Genomic DNA, 23,806 nt, shown 5'->3' on the forward strand with positions numbered 1-23,806 from the left:
GTTATGTCCAGAGCTCATTTTTGTTCCTGGTTTTTTAATATTTTTCATGTTTTGTGTGCACTATTCAGGGATAAGAAGTATGAGAGCCATATATGTGTGGCATTTTCTTAGGAACATGAAATAATAGATGGGGGAAAGGGGAATGGGTACATTGAAACTTTCCCTTTGGTTCAAAGAGTGTCTCATTTTTAAATAAAGTAAAAATAGGTATTACAGCATAGTCAAAGGCATAGCTTACAAGAATTGGGATTTAGTAGACTAGTCTACCAGAAAAGATTGAATTAGAAAACAGTGAGAGGTATTATGAAATATTTGGAATATCAGTTCTAGTGGTTTGAAAGTCAGAGTGCAATATGGAAGAAGAACCATTATACATTTCTAAAAAATACTGAAAAAGTATTAAGAGGGTGGAACTTTGCTATGTAATACAGGCTGGCCTTGAGTTCATGATCGTCCTGCCTCAGCATCTCAAATGGAAAATACAGGCATGACTCTTAACACTCAGATAGAGGATCATTTTAGCATCCTCTTGTAGAGTAATCCAGACAGGAAACTTAATTCTTGATGACCATATATAAATATCGAGCAAAATCTAGGACTAAAGTGAGCAAGAGTTGGACCACTGTGGCTATTACGGGAGTAGGAAGAAAACCCCGAATCCTCACAGAGTAAGAGAAGATAGGATTTAGTGAGTGATTCTAGACATGGTTATGCACACCTTTAATCCCAGAACTTGAGATGCAGAGGAAGGTGGATCTCTGTGAGATTGAGGCCAGCCTCATCTCCATAGTGAGTTCTACACGAGTCAGGGCTACATGGTGAGAGTGCGCCTCAAACAAAATTGGGGATTGAAGTATACAAATAAAAAATGAGACCACAGTCTCTGTTCTAGATAAGGATGGCAATTTAACAGATAGACTCAGCAGTCAGGAATGAGAGTTCAGTTTTAGGCATTTTTCTCATTAGTGAACATAAAATCAAACAGTTTGGGATTGACTGGGATGTCCACTATCAAGTGAGTGAATTTCTTTCTTCCCTATCACGAGAAAAAGTGTTTAAACTAAGCAAGAAAGTCTTCACTGAGTAGAACTAAAAGTAAATGCTTAAAGTGAGCCACAGAGTTGAAACTGAACATAAATTAGGTATTTAACAGTTTCTTTTAAGCATGTGCCATTCAAGGATATATTCCCATTTTTTAAAAATGTCATGGAGCTGGGGGGGTGGGGTGGCACTCGGGAGGCTGAGGCAGGCAGATCTCTGTGAGTTTGAGACCAGCCTGGTCTCTAAGAGCTAGTTCCAGGACAGGCACCAAAGCTACAGAGAAACCCTGTCTTGAAAAACCAAAAAAAAAAAAAAAAAAAAAAAAAAAAAGTCATAGAAGCCTGCTGTATAGTATATACCCTTAATCCTAGTACTTGGGAAACTAAAGATTGAGAATCACAAATTCAAGGCCAGGCTAGACTATACTTAATGAGATCCTGTCTCATAATGAACAGAGGGCTAGGAATATAGCTCAATGGTACAATACTTGACGGGCACACAAAATGCCCTGAATTCCATTACTAGCACCTCAAAAAAGAGTGAAGGGTTGGGACAGCAGGGAGGTTCCTCACTCGTTAAAGTGGTCCAATTGCAAGTGTGAGGACTAGAGTTCAGATCCTCAGAATCCATGTAAATGATAGGTTTATGTGGCAGTCTATCAATAATTACAGCCTTGAATGTCAGAAGCACACTCTTCAGAACCATCTGGCTAGCAAGTCTACCATTCTAGTGAACTTTAGGCTGGATTAAAGATTCTGTCTCAGTAAAGTAGGAGAATGATTGAAGATGCCCTAACATCAGACTCGGGTCTCCACATGCACACATGTAAAATAGAAATGAAAGACCCAGAGTTTATAGGATAATCTAGAAAATTCATTCCGTGGAGCTTGTTGCACTTCTCCTGTGTCCTACAAGCCAAAATAAACTCCAGTTACATTTTGTCATGTGTCCTTCCTTCCGGTTCATTTGTGTTGTTCACAGATGAGGTAAAACTTTCATGAGTGATGTTGTGCTTTTTCCCTAAGTAGTGTGACTAAGAACTATTTCCACACCAGCACATCACTTTGACTAATTCGAATTTTCTCCTCTTTCTAACACACATGCTTCGGCAGACAGCCCTCTGGCAAAGGTTTGATGGTACCTATATCAGGGTTTCTTACTTGCTAATGATGATAAAAATTCACCTATTTTCCTGTTCAATTATTAATCATTATTTTTTATTGATTTGTAGAAGTACTTTATTTAAATGCAATTATTTTTGAGAAAAATACTCAGTAATTAACTAGCATTTTCTAACCAAGAGGCTGGTCATATTCCAAGTTCAACTTGCAAGGAAGGTCTTAGCTTGCTCCAGCAGCCCTGTGTTGCTAAGTGTGCTCCCTCGGGAACTGATAGATCTTGGAATTAGAAGATTGGTGGTTTTCTTCGTTCTGCATTGATCACCTTCATGAGGGTGCGATGATTTTACTGCTTCTGCTTAGTCTTTTCCTATTTACTCAAGTATATGAACTGTTTCTTCACAGGAATTTCCAAGGAAATAATATTTCTTACATTGACAAAAATGTATGGAGAGCGTACCGTTGGGCTGAGAAACTGTGAGTAGTACATGTTCTCTCCAAATGTTGTACAAAGTATTGGACCAAGGCCCTTATTTTTGGTCCAGATTTTGAGGTCATTATGTCTGAGAAAAGATATTTCCTCTGTTCTTCCCAGTGAATTTCTGCAGAATAGATAGCTAGACATGGAATCTTTAGAATAGAGATAGGGAATTTTAATGGCTCGAAGTAAAAAAATGAATTGGTACTAATTGAACTTCTCCTGTAAGCTGCATGAGGACTAGGTGTGGTTCAGTGTTGGTGCGCTTGCCTGGTGCACGAGCCCTGAGTTGGAACCTTACCTCTGTAGGCAAAGTTTTTATTTTAAATGCGGTGTTTTCATTGAAAGGAAAATTTGTTTTCCAGTACAGAAGCCATCTATGGTGACATTTGTAATGTTTATAAATTAGTAAGAGGAATAGTGAAACCTTCCTTGTACCATAATCCCTCAGATCTGAGGTAACTGCTACTCTGAGTTTGATATATATCCTTCCAGACATATTTGCATATAGCAAACAGTGTTGCTGCTTTCCTTATCACTTTTACATAATTGATAACATCTGATAGCTTGATGTCTTCATTTCATGATATTTAAAGCTTCCTTTTCCATATGTAGAGGCTCATACTCCTCATTTCCAGTTCCGCATAATATTTCATATAGGACTGAATTAAGCATCCTGTATACCCCAGACAAGTTTTCTATAGGCTAGATACCTAGAAATAAAATCTTTAGGGTGGAGACTATTACATATATAAAATTTTAATTGCTCCCAAAAGAGCTGATGACAATTTATGCTCTAGGCAATAGCATATGACATCTTGTATTTCTCCATCCCATGTCACCACTGGATGTTCTCCATCTGTTTGACGATTTTTGATCCAGATAACCTTTTAATCTTCCAGAAACCTCAGTGAAAATCACCTGACTGAATTACATAAGGATTCATTTGAAGGCCTGCTATCCCTCCAGATTTTGTAAGTTAATTAAGCACATCTATTTTTTAAGATATAAATTATCTATGGATGAACAAGGGATTTGAATCAGATACTAACATCATTTCAAGCAATAAAATTGTTCAATTGTTGACTGCAATCCCAACACTGAAGAGGTAGAAAATAGGAGGATTTCTACAAGTTGTGGGTCTTTGTGGTCTACATAGTGGGTTTCATACCAATTCCAGGGCTGCTTGGCAAGACCCTGGCTCTAAAGACAAAAAAATAATAAAATCTGCAGTTATGTCAGTCGGGGGGTTGGGGCTTAGCCCATCTCATGAAAATGCCTTCTATGCATTTTAAATTTCTATTTTTTTTCTTTTTCTTTTCCTTTTTTTGGGGGGGGGGTTCAAGACAAGGTTTCTCTGTAACAGCTCTGGCTGTCTTAGAACTTGCTTTGTAAACCAGGCTGACCTTGAACTCAATGAGGTCCACCTGCCTCTGCTTTCCAAGTGCTGGGATAAAGGTGTGAACCACCACTGTCCAGCAGTGCATTTTAAATTTCTTAACTTATATGAACAAGCTTCAGATTCAGATAGAAGCACTTCATTTGCAGGTGGAAAACGTTAGTAAGATCTGAGCAGTTACTGGAACTCCCACAACCCTTGTTTTCTAAGACATATGCTAGTATTTGGATCTAGTCGGTCACACCTCCATCAAGTCTGATCCATGCTCTCTTTTACTGCAGCCCATGAGTTAGGAGTGGTTTGACACCTTTAGAGGACTTGTGCCAGTGCCCTTTTTGTTGAGGGGACAGGGTGCCTGATGAGAACAGCTGAAAGGAGGCAGGATTCATTTTGGCCCTTCCACTCAGAGGTTTTTGGCTCATAGTGGCTGGTTCCATTGTTTCTGGATTTGTGTGTAGGCTTGCAAACCTAACATGTTTACTAATTTATAATTTGCAAAAAAGGGCTTAAGACAGCATAGTAGGATGTGAGAAATTAGTTTAACTTTGAACAGTTGTATCAAAGAGAAGAAAATGCACAACTACATTAATTTGATGGTCTTTAACCCAGAATGACAATGTTTTTGCCTCTTTGAGATATGGTCTCTTGTAGCTCAGGCTTGTCTTATACTCTCTAAATAGCCAAAGCTGGCCTTGAATTCTTGAATCTCTTGCCTCTATTTCCCAAGTTCTAGGATTATAGGCATTCATTATTACATAATTTATACAATATTGGGGGTAAAATTCAAGATTTTGTGCATGCTAGGCAAGCACTCTATCAATCATGATGATACCCCATGCCTTTTTTTTTTTTTTTTTTTTTTGAGGCTAGGTCTCATATGTATCCCAGGCTGACCTCCAATTTGTAACAATCCTCATACTACTTCTGCCTCCCAAGTGCTAGGGTTGTGTGCATGTGCCATTATATCCAGTTTCTTTAATAATTTAGTCTGAATTTAATTGACACTGAAATACTAAATAAGTAACTGAATGCTAGATTACATAAATAATATTACTAACATGATTAAGCCATTAGGAGAACAGACTGGTATTACAGTTTTTAATGTAATAATTTTTTATGTCCATGTGAAAATAGATATTGAATAGTGGTTATGAAATACTACAAAAGTTTCCTTGACGCAAACATACCAGAGGTGCTCCTGACATTCACTGATAAAACAATAAAGGATGAGCTGGGCGGTGGTGGCACACGCCTTTAATCCCAGCACTTGGGAGGCAAAGACAGGAGGATCTCAGTGAGTTCGAGGCCAGCCTAGTCTACAAGAGCTAGTTCTAGGACAAACAACAGAGTGACACAGAGAAACCCTGTCTCGAAAACAAAAAACAAAACAAAATAGTAAAAGATGGGACTAGTAGCACATGTCTTGAACCACAGCACTGGAGGCAAGCAGATTTCTAGTTTGAGGCCATCTAGGACTACATAGTGAGATTCATCTTAAACAAAGCCAGAAACATTTTCCTTCTCTGGACACTTAGAGAATGGCCACAATCGCACTGGTCCTAGTTTCGTATTGGTATTTTTGGGGACCTTTTGCATCTGAACTCCCAAACTGTACAAAATGTTTGGAGGAAATAATAAAATAACTGAGTAGAGTAGTCCTCTTCTTTATTTTAGTTTGTAAATAGTTATTTCCTATTGACATAATTTACTGTCATTCATTTATTTAAATGTCCCTCAATTAAAAAAATGTACTAAAATAGAATATGCCAAATACTGTGTCTATTATTGGAGGCACAGAGATGAATAAGACTGGGTTACTTCCCTCTTAAAATTTACCGACTTCAAGAGGAACAAACCCATGAGTGAGCATGAATCTCAGTGCTGCAGAGATGGAGAGGCATCAGCCATAAAGTCATACACTGAATTCCTTGCAGATAAGCCACTTTTCTTGAACTCACCAACTATGTGTTTATTTTATAAATATTTGAGTTCACTCAAATATTTATGTCAGTATCAAACTTGGTGGGCAATGTAGATGAGTTAGACTCCATGCTTCCAGGGGTTTGTGATTAGAAGAAGGGGTACAAAAATAATTTCAAAGCAGGAGGGGGCTGGAGAGATGGCTCAGCAGTTAAGGGCACTTGCTGCTTTGCAGAGGACCAGAGTTTGGTTCCCAGCTTCCGCATCAGGGAACTCACAACCTCCTGTAGTTCTAGCTCCAGAGGATATGATACCCTTTTGGGGTCTCTGTGAGCACCTGCACAGACACATGGACACACACAAATAAATAAATAGAAATAAAATAATTTTTGAAGTAATGAGGGATGGGGATAGGGCTTAGTGGGTAAAGCACTAGCCAGGAAAGCCCAGCAACCCATATTTGATCCTCCAAACCCACATTAGAAAAAGGACAGATGCAGTAGTGTGCATCTTTCATCCCAGGTCTGCTTCGAAAAGAAGGGGGCAGAGGAGAGAACTGGAAGCATCTTCAGTCAGCTAGCCTCCAGTCAGCAGTGTGGCTGAAACAAGAGAGTCCTGCTTCAACAAAGTGAAAGACAGGAACTGATCTCTGAAAACTGTTCTCTGACCTCCACACATTACACATTCATCCATTCTTTTTTTTTTTTTTGTCACTGAGGTATAAATTGTATCTAGAGTACAGAAGAGGAGAGAAGACATGAATTTGGTTTAGGGAAGCTGTTGCTACACCAATTCAATTGAAAAAAACCTTGAGGAGTCAGTGGGAATCATCAAACAGGCCCTTTGGGGAGAACGTGTTAAACACTAATAACAATAGGGAAGAAAAAGGCAAAACACATCAAAGAGTTTGAGGAGTGCCATGAGCACCTTCATAGTATAACAAGGAACAGAGCCAGACCTTTGGATTTGAATGCCAAATCCAGGAGGCATGTATGGGACCATGGCACTGTAAAAAGGATACTCCTTGCATCACCTGGAGAGCTTGTTAGAACTTCATTATGACAACACCCCCGCTCCAGTTACCAACTCAGTAAGTCTAGAACAGGGCTGATTTCTATCTTCTAACGTCCCCAGAGGCCAAAGTTGTGCTTGTTCATTCAGTGCTCAGGAGGCAGAGGTGAGAGGATTGAATTCTACACAGAAAGACCCTGTTTCAGAAACAAACGTCACTTAATAATTCTTCTCTCAGGAAAGACTCTCTCTGAAATTTCCCAGTGTCTATAGATATGTATTTATACATGAAGATCACAAAGGTTGAGATGTTTAGGATAGATGTTGATAGGGGTAGGGGCTCTAGAGATTTCAAGTAGAAATCCAAAGGTTTAGAGTTTAGACAAAACAATAATATAACAATTCTGTTGTTTATTCATACTAATTAGATATCTAATAGCTAATCAAAGCAATATTTCCCTTTTACTTTTCCTAGGGATTTATCCTGCAATAAAATACGCTATATTGAAAGAGGGACATTTGAATCATTACCTTTTCTGAAGTATATGTAAGTTACAAACATAACCCATTTATATTTTGGATTTTATAACCCCCATGCTACTTAATCTGTTACATGGTTAAAATTTTAAAATTTTGCTAGTAGGAAATAGCCAGACTTAGAAGGACAATTGTTACATGGTTTCTCTCATGCTGGGGATCAAACCCAGGGCCCTGTACTTGCTAAGTAAGCACTCTATCAATGAGCTAAATTGAGACTTACATGTAGATACACATATATGTGGCATGAAAGTAGAAGATGGGCTATGCAGGGCAAGAAAGAAGTCTAGAAAGATTTTAAACAAGAGAGGACAATGGGAGAAAGAAAGACAAAATGCCATCTTTTCTATCAATTGAAATCTAGATTTCTTTGTGTGTGTGTGTGTGTGTGTGTGTGTGTAGCCTGAAAGGAAAAGGGAGACTCTGTGAGGAGAAAAGGTACAAAAAGGGATAATGAGTGGCAGTAAGGATAAGAAATAAGAAAGATACAATATATGCATATATACATATACCACACACATATATATAATATAAACTGTCGTGATGAAACCCATTATGTAGTGTACAAATGAAGCAAATTTTGTGGCTAATAGAAAGTAACTACATAGCAAATTCTGTGTGTGTGTGTGTGTGTGTGTGTGTACACCCATGTGGATGTGTGTGCATTTTCATGCTTATGTAAATCACAGAACTTGAGTTCTATTCTTCTACGGTGTGAGTCCTAGGGCTTGAACTCAGGCTTGGTGGCAAGCATCATTACCCACTGAGCCATCTCCCCAGCCCACATTCCTTTAGTCTGTGGTAAAAGTGAGTGAAACTTGAATCATAGCACAGCACTAGTTTTTAGTCAGTGTGGCTGTGTACGCAGGTGACCCTTGGCAACTGGATTTGCAAAAGATATCTAATATGCAGACACCACAGATGTTATAAACATCTTCCAATGTACAGGACAAACCTCCATAGCAGAGTGGTCTAGCCTAGAATTTCAGTGGTACTGAGTTGTGAAACCCTTTCCTAGAGAAGGAAGGTCATTGAAAGAAGGATCTGCTTGTAATTCACTGTAGTTAGTGCATTGCATATCATCCACAATGAGATTTTCTTTGAGTCGAGAAAACATTGAAACCATTTCTGAGAAAGGTTATGTTTCATCATATGTATATTAGAGTGATTGTTAAATGATAACTGTTCTGAAAAATGTTTTCTTTGGCTTATTATGTGTTTTTAATTTGTTTAAATGACTTTAGGAACCTTCGGTGCAATTTACTCACTGAACTGAGCTATGGAACATTTCAAGCATGGCATGGAATGCAGTTTTTACAGAAGTTGTAAGTGAAGTAGAATGTAAATACTTATTTGTGTGTTAAAAACCAAGCAGATTCCCCAACTGTGAACCCTGTGTGAACTGTGGCTAGTTTGTCCCATTCATTCTTTTCCAATGAGGAAACTGAGGCACAGGAGGGCAGGAGACTTGTGTAAATTACAGGACACGATGAGCTTTCCTCATCCTGACCTTCAGCACGGGCACCACAAGTAACACCACGCGAGTAACACCGATAGGTATCGTCATGGCGCCCTCGTGCTGTGGCTCTGATGTGTGATGTTGTTTTTGGAAACCCTCTTGTGAGTTTCACTCTGATTCCCTCTCCCATGCACAGTTCCCAGCTGCTTGAATGGATGCCACATAGAGGTGCAAAGAGCAAAGATTAACACCAACTCCTCTAGGGAGCAAAAGGTAGAGGTGCTTTCCCAGAAATGGAAAGCTGAAAATTTACCCGAGGACTTCTCCCCTCCTTATCCAGAACATTATTTCTCAGGACGCATATGCCTCTGAAGTCATGCATTATCTGTGGGTAAGAGGCACCTTGGCAGCCTGGATAAGAGGGCATCTGCATCTGCATTAAGCTATATGGTTGAAAATATCCATAAAGAAAATATGCTGCTCTATCTTGGCTCTATAGAATACTTTTCTTCCTAAAGAAGAAAGTGAATTTTATTAGCTTTTATCTAAAAATCCGTGTTTGTCAGGCATTGTGGCATATGCTTAAATACCAGCATTTGCACTCAGGAAACAGAGGCAGGAGGATTGTAAGTTGGAAGGAGTCTTGGACTAACAGTAGACTCGTGTCAAAAACAAAACAAAGCAAAAACTCCCACTTTGTGTGACGTTCAGTGGCCAGGAGTGCATTATAAACTCAAGAGGGATTTTCTGCTCTGGATCTGAGTTTGGGAGGCTGTAACCTGTCTGGTAGGTCAGAAACCCAGATTCACAGTTGGTTCTCATGGGAGGACGGGTTTGTGGTGTGCTGGGGCTGGATGAACTGTTCTGTAGATGTTCCTTGTAGCAGTCTCCCCTCTCCAGAACAATTTGCTGACTCCTAACTTGGGGGAAAGGGACCAGAGGGTCTGGGGTTAGGAAAGACTCATTCAGGCGCATGGACTTTTTATCTTTAGTTTGTGTTCATCTTGGCAGAAGGAGTTTGCTTCCTTGTGATGAGATGAGCAGAGCTAACTAGTATTGGACATTGATATTCACTTCATGTTATCTGAACAGAACAATGGTACCTCTCAGAATTCAGTCACCATCACAGATTGGCTCAGTGAGGCAAGCATAGTGTGTGCTTGTAAGCCCAGCTACTCAGATGCTGAGGAGGGAGGATGTCTTGAGCCCAGGAGTTCAAGGCTGACCTAGGTAGGATAGTGAGAACTCATTTTTTTTTTAAAAGCTTGACAACAGTGGACACAACCCAAGTATGTGCTGGAAATTGGACTCCTTTGTTAGGATCCAACAACCCAACTCTTTGTAATAGATAAGGGAGTTTTCTTCAGCAAATATTTCTCATGGTAGGCTACAAACTGCTGCTGTTGCTGCTGCTGCTTTTGCCTTCTACCTTCTGCCTTCTATCTTCTGCCTTATTCCTCTTCTGCCTCCTCCTCCTCCTTCTTCTTTTCTTCTTCTCTTCTTCCTTCCCTCTCCTCCTCCTTTCTTTTCTTTTTTCTTCTTCCTCCTTTTCCTCTTTTTTTCTTCTTCTCTCCTCATCTTCCTTCTCATGTTTTTTCTCTTATTCTTCTTTCATATATGACATCCTGACTATAGTTTCTTCTCCCTCCACTCTTCCCATTCCTCCAACCCCTGCTCTCCCCCAGATCTACTTTCCCTTCAAAAAATAATAAAAGAACAGTCCTTCTGTGGATATCTACCGAAGATGACATAGCAATTTGCAACAAAAATAGCCATAAAGCCTCACTTTATGCCCACTTGATGAGGCAGACTTATGAGCATGCAAAAGAATCAGAGACCCCCACTCCCACTGTTAGGAGTCCCACAAAAATGCCCATCTACACAACCATAATGTATGTGCAGAGGAATTAACTCAGTTCCATACAGGGTCCATGTTTTTTGATTCAGTCTCTGTGATCTATGAGCTCTACTTAGTTGACTCTGTGTACTGTGTTCTCCTGTCCTCAGCCCCTCTCGCTCCACCCCGCTTCTGTGGGGTTTTACTGGTGTTTGACTGTGTGTCTCTGCATCTGCTCCCATCTGCTCCCGGATGACTCCTCTCTGATGACAATGGGTTAGGCATTGATCTATGAGTATAGCAGAATATCGTTAGTAATCATTTCATTGATTTTTTTCCCAACACAGCCTCTGGTTTCTAGCCATCTAGGCAGTATCTAGTGTGGCCTCCCTCTTGTGGTATAGGTCTCAAATTAGACCAGTCATTCTCCAATTTGATAAGTTCTGTGCTGCCATTAACTCAGCACATCTTGGGTGTAGGGCAGATTGTAGGTCAAGCAAGCTACAACACTCAAATGCTCTCTTTGTAGCTGACCTCCTGCCTCATTGAGTCAGAGTTTGCCCTGGCAGGATGGCACAAAGCCGGCATTTTAAAAGGTGCAGCGTTTTTCCTGCTACGACTGAAAACCGAAAAGCATGTGTTCAGCTTTTCATCAACATTGTTTAAGTGTTTCGTGGCAGGACCTCTTAAACGAGTTGCAGGGTTTTGCAGCTAAAGCTGAGTCAGGAAGCCTCTCTTAGATGAGAGCACTTGCGTGCCTCTAGCAAGCAGAGCAGACCCGAGAAATTGCTGCTATCAAGAAAACATGCTTTACTCTATTATTTTCCAAGCTTCTCAGGCTTTCTGTGGACTCAGTTATCCACGTCTGGGCGCCATTCTGTAGTAGGAGCTGTGGGCTGCGTTCCTGCCACTCAGCTCCCAGCTGCCTGGCTAGCTTATGCCCCAAAATAACAACACACAAACTGTATTCATATAAACACTGCTTGCCCCATTTCTATTAATGTGTAGCACCACGAGGTGGTGACTTACCAGGAAGATTCTAGCCTGTGTCCATCTTGAGTCGGAGCTTCATCGCGGCTGCCCCAGAGAGGAGAGGCATGGCGTCTGACTGACTTCCCTTTTTCCCAGCATTCTGTTCTGTTTACTCCACCCACCTATGTTCTAACCTATCAGGCCAAGCAGTTTCTTTATTAATTAACCCAATGAAATCAACAGATTGATATATGACACTCCCACATCAGGTATCTGTTGTTATGTCCTCCATTTCATCTCTGATTTTGCTAATTTGGATAATCTCTGTCTTTTAGTTAGTTTGGATAAGGTTTTTTTTTTTAATCTTTTTGATTTTCTCAAAGAACCAACTCTTTGTCTCATTGATTATTTGTACTGTTCTCTTTGTTTCTGTTTTATTGACTTCAGCCCTGATTCCTACTGCCTACTCCTTTAGGTGTTTGTTCTAGAGTCTTTAGGTGTGCTGTTAAGTTTCTGGTATGAGATCTCTCCCAATTTCTTTAGGTATGAACTTAGTGCCATGAACATTTCTCTTAGTACCACTTTCATTGTGTCCTATAAGTTTGGATATGCTGTGTATTAATTTTCACTGAGTTCTAGAAGTCTTTTTTTGTCTTTATTTCTGCATTAACCCAGTAGTTATTTAGTAAAGAGTTGTTCAGATTCTGTGAGTTCGTAGGCTTTTTGTTGTTTATGTTGTTGATCCAACTTTTATCTCTGGTGGTCTGATAGGATGGAGGGGCTTATTTCTGTTTTCTTGTATCTGTTGAGACTTGCTTTGTTACCACCTATGTGGTCAGTTTTAGAGAATGTTCTGTGAGGTACTGAGAAGAAGCTGTATTCTTTTGTGTTTGGGTGGAATGTTCTGTAGATAGGTTAGGTTCATTTGGTTCATGGCATCTGTTAGCTCCATTTTCTATTTAGTTTTTGTCTGGAATTTCTGTCCATTGGTGAGAATGGGGTATTGAAGTGTCCCAATGGGTCAGTGTGTGATTTTGGTAGTGTTTCCTTTACAAATGCCTTGTGTTTAGGGCATAAATGTTGAAAATTGAAAGATCATCGTGGTAGATTTTTCCTTTGATGAGTATGAAGTGTCCTTCCCTGTCTCTTTTGATTAATTTTTGTTTGAATTCTACTTTGCTAGCTATTAGAATGACTACACCAGTTTGTTTCTTGGGTCTATTTGCTTGGAAGATCTCTTTTTTTTATTTCTTTACTCTGTGGTAATATTTATCTTTGGTGTTGAGGTGGGATTCTTGTATGCAGCAGAAGAATGGATACTGTACCTGCATCCATTCTGTTAGTCTGTGTCTTTTATTAGGGAATCGAGTACTTTGATACTGATAAATATCAATGACCAATGATTGTTAATTCCTGTTATTTTTTACTGTTAGTAGTTGTGTGTGTGTGTGTGTGTGCGCACACGCATGTGCATGTGCATGCATGAGTGCATTTCCCTTCTTTTGGTTTTCCTGGTGTGAGATTATTTCCTGTGTTTTTGTGGATATAGTTAACCTCCTTGGGTTGGAGTTTTTCTTCTAGTACCTTCTTTAGAGCTGGATTTATCAATAGATATTGTTTATATTTGACTTTATTGTTAGGAATATTACTTAAGCGAGCTCTCTGACGATGCAAAAATTCCCAATCAAGCCAAATCAAAACAAGCCAAATTAAGAAATATCCAGGTTTAATGGGAGATCTGCCTCTGGGGTGGCCCCAAGGGGGAAACCGGGAAGTTGCAGGAACGCGACCCCCGGGAGGGAGAAAGAGAGACCACGTGTTCTTCTTTTGGGGGGGATCACTTAAGTACCCTGGGGAGTGGTCCTGACCCCACCCCCAGGGAGGGGTCAGGATCTGGCCTGCTGGGATTTGAAGTCCAGACCAGGCCTGGTGACTGAGATAGATGCCAGGGACTGTGGCTTAGGCTCCCAACCTAACATTCCAGACTCTTCGGCTATAGGGGTGACAGAAAATTGGAATGGTAATTATGACAAACACTTAGGCTCTCTTTGGGAACAAAGGGTGTAGACTCAAATCTGGCTACTTCCTGCGGGCACGGGGCGGCGTGGGGAAGGCGAGAGCCAGGTGTCCACGTTTAGTGAGAGGTGTGGTTGGAAAGGCATCCCATAACTGTCATCCCGAAGAAGGCAGGTGTCTAGGAAAAAAATTGTTATTGATAAAGATGAGTGTGCCAGAATGAGGAGCAAGTAGGCCCTTTGTTGTGGCAACCTGGAAAACAGGAAGGTAGAAGGTCCTGTCTGCTGGACAGACCAAGTGTCTTGAGTAGGTGCCCGCTTGAGCCTGGAGAGATGGTACCAGCATGGGTGTCCCAAGAGCTTGGCAGCCGAGGGGGTGGTGAGCATTACCATGTGAGGTCCTGTCCATGGAGGCTCGAGAGACCTAGAAGTTAACTGTTTAAGGAGTACTCTGTCCCCTGGGGAGAGCGGGGGAGGCTTAGGGGCATTAGGGTCCACTGGTGTGGGGGCAGGGAGACAATTGTCAGCGTGTGAACGGAAAAGGGACCTTAAAAGGGAGAGGTAGGGTAGGTACCCCGCCAGTGGAGGAGTTTGAACTGGAAGGTGATGGTTAAGGAGAAAGGGCCTGCCATAAAGCAACTCAAAAGGGCTCAGGCCCGTAGGGGAACATGGGGTGGCCCTGAGGCGAGGGCCAAGACAACCTGAATTTAGTGGAGAGCTTGTTTGGTTGTTTGATGAGTCCCATTGTCCAGGAGATGTCGAGAGCTTCTGACACAAGCTCCATGACTCTGAGCACCGCATCTGCTGTTTCCCTGGAGACTGGAAACACTTCTATCCATCCTGTAAAAGTGTCCACAAGTGTTAAGAGATAACGAAGTTTTTTATGAGTAGGCATACGGGTGAAATCAACCTGCCAATCTTTGCCCGGTTGGTGTCTAGGATGCTGGTGTATATGGAGAGCTCCTTGTGGTTTGGCCTGGACACACATCTGGCAGGAGGAGTGAACCTGTAAAATAGAATCTTGGAGATGGGCAGGGTTAAAAGGGGCTCCAAGAAGTGGAACAAAGCTTTGGGGAAACTGCTAAGGATATCTCCACCCAATAAATGTGCTGGGCAAGCCGGTATCGCTAAGAAAGAACGAGAGAAAAAAATTGTCCTACAAGAATGTAGGGCAGTGGCAAATTTTTAAGTGGGGATGAACAGGTCCCATCTACTCCCATAGCTGAAATTGGTGAGGGAAACTTAAGGCCCGAGTGAGAATAAAAGTAATGGACTTACCCACCACTTGTAGCATGACCCTAGGCTAGGAGAGGGTTACGGGATATACCACGTTTGGGCCGCATCAATCTTCTGCAAGGCTGAGACGTTTGAAGGCTGGCACAGTTTCACTTGCCAATGGTGATAAGGCCGGACCTCCGTGGCTTGGCATAGAGGACAAGCCCACACGGGGGCACTGTGATTTCCAGTGTCCAGGATGCTGGCAGATAAGGCACAGCCTTGGAGCAGGTGTAGTGCAATATCGTGCCACGTGACCATTTAGGCCACACTTGATAGAGCCCTGTGATTGACTTCCCTTGCCCCCCTTCCTGTGACCTTAGGGTAGCTGGTAAGATCTGGGCCTGTAGATTGTAGCTTTGTCTGTCGGGAAGACTCAGCTGATTTTTTGGGGGGCATTAAAAACTTTAAAGGCCATTTTAACCAATTCCCGTATAGGAGTTTGGAGACCATCCTCAACTTTTTTCTTTTCTTCTTCTTCTTTTTTTTTTTTTTCTAATATCTGGTACTGACCGAGGAAGCAGAATGATTAGTAGAAAAGGAAGCTAGCCACTTTTTTTTTTTTTTTTTTTTTTTTACCTGAGATTGATTTGGAAGAGAAAACGGAGCAGGGGAGGGACTAACCCAATGCGCAGAGGGGGTCCAGCAGTGGAGCAGTGAGGTAGGAGGGGGAGGGGGAGGTGGAAGTGAGACTGGCTAAGGGGGGAGGGCGAGAGCACAGAGACCAAAAAACCATGGACAAAAAACCATATATATAAGTTTTGTTTATTTGTATCAGGCAGGCTCAATTTAAAAGATTTTTTTTTTTTTTTGTAAGAGGCTTACAGGGGCAAAAACAGACCTGGCTTTGAACTGGAGGTGCCCATTTAGAGTCTATGCCCAACCACGTGTCCTAAGTCCGTTTCAGAGAATCCTCCAAAGTGGCTCTTAGGTCCAAAAGGGGTCGCGGAGATTGAATGCCCGGCATCCCAATACAAACAGATCTCCGCCTCAGCCAACCCCGATCCCGCAGGATTGACCCAACCTGACTTGAATTCTCACGACTTCAAATGGAAATCCGAAAACAACAAAAATAAGTACGAATGGGTCCCCCCAAACCCTATAGCATAGATAGAAAAGGGACTCACCAAGACGCAGTCGCTGTAGCCCAGAAGCCAGTTTTAAGCATGGCATAGAGAGCTCTAACTGCAGACTAGGGGCCTTTCAACACGAGGCCTGCCACGTGGAAAGGACCTGCCCTAGCTCAGTGGGAACCTCCAAATGTTAGGAATATTTCCTAAGCGAGCTCTCTGACGATGCAAAAATTCCCAATCAAGCCAGATCAAAACAAGCCAAATTAAGAAATATCCAGGTTTAATGAGAGAGATCTGCCCTCTCGGGTGGCCCCGAGGGGGAAACCGGGAAGCTGCAGGAACGCGATCCCCAGGAGGAGAAAGAGAGACCGCGTGTTCTTCTTTTGGGGGATCACTTAAGTACCCTGGAGAGTGGTCCTGACCCCACCCCCAGGGAGGGGTCAGGATCTGGCCTGCTGGGATTTGAGGTCCAGACCAGGCCTGGTGACTGAGATAGATGCCAGGGACTGTGTGGCCTAGGCTCCCAACCTAACATTTATCATGGAATATCTTATTTTCTCCATCTATGGTGATTGAAAGTTTTGCTAGGTATAGGTCTGTGGTCTCTTAGATTCTGCAAGATATCTGTCTGTCCAGGCCCTTCTGGTTTTTAGAGCCTCCATTGAGAAGTCAGGTGTAATTCTAATAGATTTCCCTTTTTATGTTATTGTTAGGAATATTTCTTAAGATGAGTCTCTCCGCTGACACAAATAATTCCAATCAGACCAAATTAGACCAAATAAAAGATGCCCATGTTTAATTCAGTGCTCCTGGGTGGCACTGGGAAAGCATGGCGAGGGGAAGAGAGAGCAGGGGAGACCACGTGTTCATTCTCTGGGAGGCAGCCTAAGTAGCCTCTAGGAGTGGTCCTGACCCTCCCTTGGGAGGGGTCATTGCTTGACAGGCTTTCTTGGTCCTCCCTGGGGAGGGCTCACTGCTTGGTGAGTTTTCCCAGAGGTGGAGTCCGGACCAAAGCAATTCCTAGGGGAAGAGGCTTGAAATGGAGCTTCCTGCCCAGTATTCCAAAGATAGCATCCCATACCAGGGACTGGGATGAGGCCCCCATATATAATAGTTACTTAACCTTTTTCTTGTGCAGCTTTTAATATTCTTTCTTTGTTCTATATGTTTAGTGTTTTGTTTCATATGCGATGAGGGGAGTTTCTTTTCTGATCCAATCTATTTGGTGTTCTGAAACTTTCTGTACCTTTATAGGCATGGTCTTTAGGAAAGTTTTTTTTTCTATAATTTTTTTGGAAATGTTTTCTGGGTCTTTGAGCTAGGATTCTTCTCTTTCTTCTATTCCTATTATTCTTAGGTTTGGTCTTCTCATAGTGTTCCAGATGTCCTAGATGTTTTGTGTCAGGAATTATTTAGATTTAAATTTTCTTTGGCTGATATATCTGTTTCTTCTACCATATCTTTGATGCCTGAAATTCATCTCTTGTATTCTGTTGGTGAAGCTTGCCTCTGTATTTCCTGTTTCATTTCCAGAATTTATGGAGGTCTGTTTTGGGATTATGACCATTAAATCTCTCAGGGTCCAGAAAGATTCACTATGGCAGCGAAAACCTGACTAATTGGATTTTAGGGTAAATGAAATAAATCAACTTACATATGTTACCACTACATGTTCTTTATTCCTTGGAACAAAGAAGTAGCGAGAAGCAGCAGCAGTATAAGGGGTGATCTCCACAAAGCTTTCAGTTTATACAGGCATACAGACAAGTTAGCAATTCCATAGGCTGTTAACAGTAGTATCAAGCATACATTTTCACAGAGTCGCAAAAACTGATGGATCTGGCAAGGAGGTGCTTTACATCTCAGAGGGAGCATGGCTGTGAAGGCTTTATAGTGCCTATACTTACCTGTGGGCCTGATTTGCATTAACATCTAGCTGGTTGAGTTAAAAGGAATCTCTTCTGGGGATCTTTTTTCTGACTCCAGCAGGGTTCCCTGGTGAGAATTTTTTCTGTGAAGCTAGTTTTAGCAACTCAGGCCTTTTTTTCTGTATAAACAGTTAATTTTCTAGGCTATGATCCTATGTTGGTTGAAACCAAGGTGAAGGGTAAATACAAAATATTAGCAATTTGTTAGTTCAGAGCAGAAGATCAGTAGATTACACCTTCCCGAGTCTGCTGTTAGAGCAGACATACTGCCTCCTGTGTGAGGCTCCTTTCCTATCAGTGAGTTCGGTCAATAAAGAAAGTTTGTGGGAGAGCAGATTTTGGCTGTGAGAACAAAGGTTTTGACTGAATGAGTGCTTTTCACACCATGGCTTCATGGTGTGGCGAGGAGGTATCTGGTTGCCCTACAGGAAAAGTCAGGTTTATACACTGCTGGGATACTATAGAAGGCAGAAATGCAGAAGTTCACAAGATTTCCACAGAATTAATAGTGACTTATCAAAAAAAAAAAAAAAAACAGGTGTCCCTGTTGCTCTGTAAAAATGGGTTACTCCAAGTGAAGGTGTACATAGACACTCGCTGTGGATAGTCCAATAGATCTGTCAGCTGTATCTTTACTGTGTAATTCTTTTTTTTTTAAAATTTTTTATGGTTTATTTAACTTTATTTTATGTGCATTGGTGTGAAGGTGTCAGATCCCCTGGAACTGGATTTTCAGACAGTTGTGAGCTGCCATGTGGGTGCTGGGAATTGAACCCACGTCCTTGAGAAGAGCAGTCAGTGCTTTCAACAGCTCAGCCATCTCTCCAGCCCCTACTGTGTAATTCTTGTGGGTTCACCAGAATTCCCACGGTTTGTGTTTTCTTAATGACTTCTATTTCCATTTTCAGCTCTTGAACTATTTTATTTGTTTCAACTTTTTTTCCTGACATTCTTTAATGAATTTATTAATTTTCTTCAATTTTTGTCTGTGTTTTCCTATATTTCTCTAAGGGATTTATTTACTTCCTCCTTAAGGACCACTATCATCTTCATAAAGTTGGTTTTAAGGTAATTTTCTTCTGCTTTAGCTATGTTGGAATATTCAGGACTAGCTGTAGTAGGATAACTGAGTTCTGGTGGTGACATATTACCCTGGCTTGTTTTGGTTGTTTTCTTACACTAGTGTCTAGGCATTTGAGTTTAGGGTGATTATAGGTATAGGTGCTGATTTTTTTGTTTATGAGATGGGCATTTTGTTCCTTGCTTTCTGTTTCTTCTCTGGTCTTCTGGCTGATGTGCCCTGTGGTTGAGAAGAGGATCTCCATCCGAGTTGGGGGCTGGAGGTCTGGCTTCTGGTCCAGCAGGGGATCCTCCTCTGATGCAGAAGTTCTGGTGATAAGCATGGCTTCTGGTGGAGCAAGGGCCTTCCACCAGGATTGGGACACAAGCTTCTTGCATCTTTCCAAAGGCAAGTTGCCAAGGGAGAAACCGGGAATTCCTGCAGTGTTTGTTAAGTTGAACTTCTGTCCTCCCTGCATTACAAAAGTCTGTACAAAGATCCCAGCCAAAGTAGGTTTGTCTAGGGCTGAATGAAACCTAAGCCCAAGTGCCAAAGTCCTGGTTGGGGCTCTAGCAGCTTCTATATTAATAAACTCTGCATGTTATTATTATTTCCCATTAGATAGTTGTTGGGAATATTTCTTAGACGAGCCTCTCTGCTGACGCAACTAATTCCAATTGGACCAAATTAGACCAAATAAAAGATGCTCATGTTTAATGTAATGCCTCCCGAGTGGCACCAGGAAAGCATGGCAAAAGGAAGAGAGAGAGAAGGGGAGATCACATGAAACCCGGAGACCACATATTCATTTGCTGGGGCCTGTTTAAGTAGCCTGTGGGAGTGGTCTTGACCTTCTCTGGGGAAGGTTACCATTTGGTGGTCTTTCTTGGAGGTGAAGTTTGGACTAAGGCAACTCCCAGGGGAGGGGGCTTGAAATGGAACTTTGGAAATGCCCAATATTCCAAAGATGGATGCCAAAGCCTGGGATGAGGCCCCTGACTATAATAATACTGGTCAATAACTTCTCAAGATCCATTTTCACCCATGGTTCCAGATACAGCCTCCATGTTACTGACAAGCCCTGACTTTATCATTTATAAAGAGGTGCCAGGGGACCAGTCACACGAGGGGTGGCAGCGGGTCACCCAAGGCTTCCGTGGATCCCCTGGTAGGTGGCGTGGGGCCTGGGCTGGGGATATACAGAGACATAGGCCATGCAGAGAGAGTTTAGGCATGAGTTTATTTAGTAGGTTATAGAGGGGAAAGGGAAGGGGAGAAGGGGGAGAAGTGAGGGCGGGCAGAGAAACAGAGAGGGGGGAAGGGGGAAGCAGGGTCAGATGCTCTTGAATCTGAAATCTAGGACAAAGATACACCAAAAGCTCATTATTTAAGTGCCATTGTTTTATTGACAATAGGAATCATGCTTCTTTCATATGAAAAATGTTACAAAAACCCAATAGTGGTTGACAGTCTACATGGTAAGTGAATTTTCCCTGCTGATTTTAGTGTGCTTCTTCATTTACCTACACAGGTCCAGACTGGTGGCTTTTTAAAATTTTTTTAGTGAATTAATTGTTTTAACAATACAAATTCCCATGGTTTTACAAACTGAAGAACACCCCAAGCAGAAAAGTTTCACATTATTCACATGCTGGCTTCTCTAATGCCTGCCAACACTGTGCCGAAAAACAGATACACTCTAAAACAGAAAAAATCTAAGCTCTGTCCCTACCAAAAATATCTATTTGCTATTGAGAATAACAGAAAGAAATCTAAGCTTTATCCCTACCAAAATATTTGTTTGCTATTGAGAATACCTACAGAGTAACTGACCACACTATTGAGGGTAATTGGGCTGCCATCCTGTCATGGAAACACCCCAGTACTTCCTCTTATTGATTTTCTGTAGGAAGTTGTCCATATCCAAAAGTTTGCTCTCTTCAGGACATGACCCTCCCTTTGCTTCACATAGGATCCTGGCAGCTGCTTCTCACATTGAGAGGCACAAACATTAAAGATGAAAAGAGCATCCTAGGTCTGTCCTTTGGGGTGATCTAGGTAGAATATTTATTTTGTAACCATTCAGCAGTTTTTAGAGGGTCACACCTAACACATGACACTTTTCCTCTCCCTGTTGCATCTTTTTCCCTCCACTGGTGTAGCAAGACACCTTTCTCCTGTAATCCTGGAAATTCTTCCTCTACCTGTAACTGTTTTTTGGTACCTTGCACTTTAATAAGAGGTGTCTTTTATGTTTCTGTTACCATATAAAGTATTGATACAAATAAGATAATGTGCTGGAAGTTCATAGAACAGTGTTTGGCACGTAGTAAATACGTAGACATTATACCTCATTTTTACCTTTGCTAGACTCTTATAGCATTACTATTATTATGCCCAATTTTGGGGTAAAACATTGAAACTGATTTTGATCTACTTGTCCAGGCTTATACCATTGATACATAAAGAAGCTCTTGGGGGCTTTGCATGTAATTTTCTGGGAGGTTTTTCTTCCCTTGTAATAGGAGCTAAACTTGTCAGTTCAGCTTTTTGTGATTTTGTTGTTGTTTGTCTGTTTGGTTTTTCCAAACAGGATTTCTCTGTGCAGACCTAGCCAACCTGGAACTCTCTTTAGACCAGGCTTGGCTCAGACTCAGAGATCTGTCTGCCTCTGCCTTGGAGTGCTGGGATTAAAGGTTGCCCGACTTGTTTATCTTGAAGTTGGTTTCTAATTTCAGTAGACTCCTTTGGACAGAACTCCATTTCCCTCTGGAAGTGCTAGAGCTCCTCATCACACCACCTCCATCTCCGGGGAATTCCTGGCCCTGATTCATTGGACATAGGAAGTCACTACTGCTGAGCACCTCTTCTGGGCATGCCTTTCTTAGACACCTCTCACATTTTCATTCTCATTCATTCAAGTGAGGAAAATGTTACTAGGGAACTTGTAAGTTTGAGGTTGTCTTAATGCTATCAGTAGAAAGTTACAGATCAAAAATTTGAGTCTTGCTGACTCTAGAAATGTAGTAGGAGGCCACTTGTTTGTTCCTGGCTGCCCAGCCCTGAAATAACCACACAGAAGCCATATTATTTGCAATATTGTTTGGCCAATAGCTTAAGCATGTTTCTGGCTAACTCTTATATCCTAAACTAACCCATCTGCATTAATCTGTGTATCGGCATGTGGCTGTGGCTTACCAGCAAAGTTTTGGCATGTCTGTCTCTGGTGGTGGCTCCATGGCTTCTCTCTGACTCTGCCTTCTTTTTCCCAGCATTCAGTTTAGTTTTCCCCACCTAGCTCTACTCTGCCCTATCAGGACAAGCCAGTTTCCTTATTAATTAACCAATAAAATCAACACATAGAAGGACTTCCCACACCATAGAAGCCGTACTTCTCACCATTCTTCATCACCAGGCAATCTTAAGGTGACTCTAAGCATTGTGGTTAAGATACCAGCTCATCGTTTTTGATTTCTTAGAATCTACTGGTATAACACAGAATTGCACACTGAGGAGTTTCATATGGGGAGTCATGTTCTCAGTCTCATGGGCCTTGTAGATGAAGAAAGGATTTCTTCTTTCCTCATATACTTCATGCATGTTGGAGCAGGATCTGGGTCCCTCTGTTTATTCTTCTGACCATCTTCTAAGGAACCCATTTTCCTGCCTGCTTTTGGGATTCTAGTGTGGGTGCTTATGGAGGCAGCCTTAGTTTCCCCTTTCTGAGAAGTATTTTGAAGTCCTTGGTAGTGGCTTTCTCTGCCAATGCAATATGTCAAATCAAGCCAAATTAATAAGACCAGGTTTAATCTGAGCAAAGAAACTCCCATGTGATTCTCGGGGAAGAAAGTAAGCAGAAGTGAGACAGATTTACAGCTACCTAGGGTAGCAGGTTTCTCTGTGGTTGTTGGGGACAGAAGTCCCAGGATAGTACCAGTTAAGCCCAGAAGATCTGACAGACTTTCCTGTAGGGTAGGAATTTGGGGAGAGTGGCCTACCTTGTCTTGGCAAAGCCAGGCAATCAATTCCCCAGGGCCTGCTTATTCACCATCTGGCAAGGTCTTGGCAGCAGTTAAGGTACAAAGCAGTTTTCCACTCCATGGCTGACTTTGCAACATTTAAAGCAAGTTCCAGGTGGAAACTCTGTGGCCATCCATCTTCCTTGCTGCCTCTATCAGGACAAGCTTTGTATTTAAAATGCCATATTCTCAGATCTCTGAAGCATTTGAGGATCAGGGCATCATTATCTGTTAAGTACATCTAAACTAGACAAATGTTGTTTAGGATTAACTTTGAGAAATATACATACATATATATATGCTAAATCTGAACATATCAGAGAAGTTGATCCTTTATGAGGTAATTGATGGTTAACTTGTATATCTTAATACAACATTATAGGACAAAACAGTTTTCTGTATAACTTAGTTTACCAAATCAGCTACAGCTTACCAATGTTAGTAAAAGCAAAAAAGTTAGACATATATTTTTAAATTGGTCTTTGTTAGCCTGAATAGATCTTAGATAAGGAGACACCCTTTGTCTGACTGTTTAGGTCATCATCTTGTTGCATCATAAAATAGGAATATCTCAGTCTCTGGTGTTCAGCTGTGGTCCTAAGACTTAGAGCATAATAAGAATCTGTGGAAGGCAAAGCCAAGTTTTAACATTGTAAACTAATTG

The 23,806-nt window shown here is 41.6% G+C and overlaps 1 protein-coding gene across 6 annotated transcripts in view; it reads left to right on the forward strand.

Annotated features, from left to right (window-relative positions):
• Positions 1–23,806, forward strand: part of LOC130876800 (leucine-rich repeat-containing protein 37A-like) — a 94,792-nt gene that overhangs the window by 6,828 nt on the left and 64,158 nt on the right. For 5 of the 6 annotated variants that reach the window (XM_057773413.1, XM_057773414.1, XM_057773418.1 and 2 more), the window contains exons 2-5: positions 2,565–2,636; positions 3,540–3,611; positions 7,443–7,514; positions 8,749–8,829. In XM_057773413.1, the coding sequence (XP_057629396.1) occupies positions 2,565–2,636; positions 3,540–3,611; positions 7,443–7,514; positions 8,749–8,829 (297 nt within the window). The remainder of the gene's footprint in view (positions 1–2,564; positions 2,637–3,539; positions 3,612–7,442; positions 7,515–8,748; positions 8,830–23,806) is intronic. The other variant, XM_057773415.1, reaches the window with a different exon arrangement.

Source organism: Chionomys nivalis, chromosome 7 (genome assembly GCF_950005125.1).
Source record: "Chionomys nivalis chromosome 7, mChiNiv1.1, whole genome shotgun sequence".
Taxonomy (NCBI): domain Eukaryota; kingdom Metazoa; phylum Chordata; class Mammalia; order Rodentia; family Cricetidae; genus Chionomys; species Chionomys nivalis.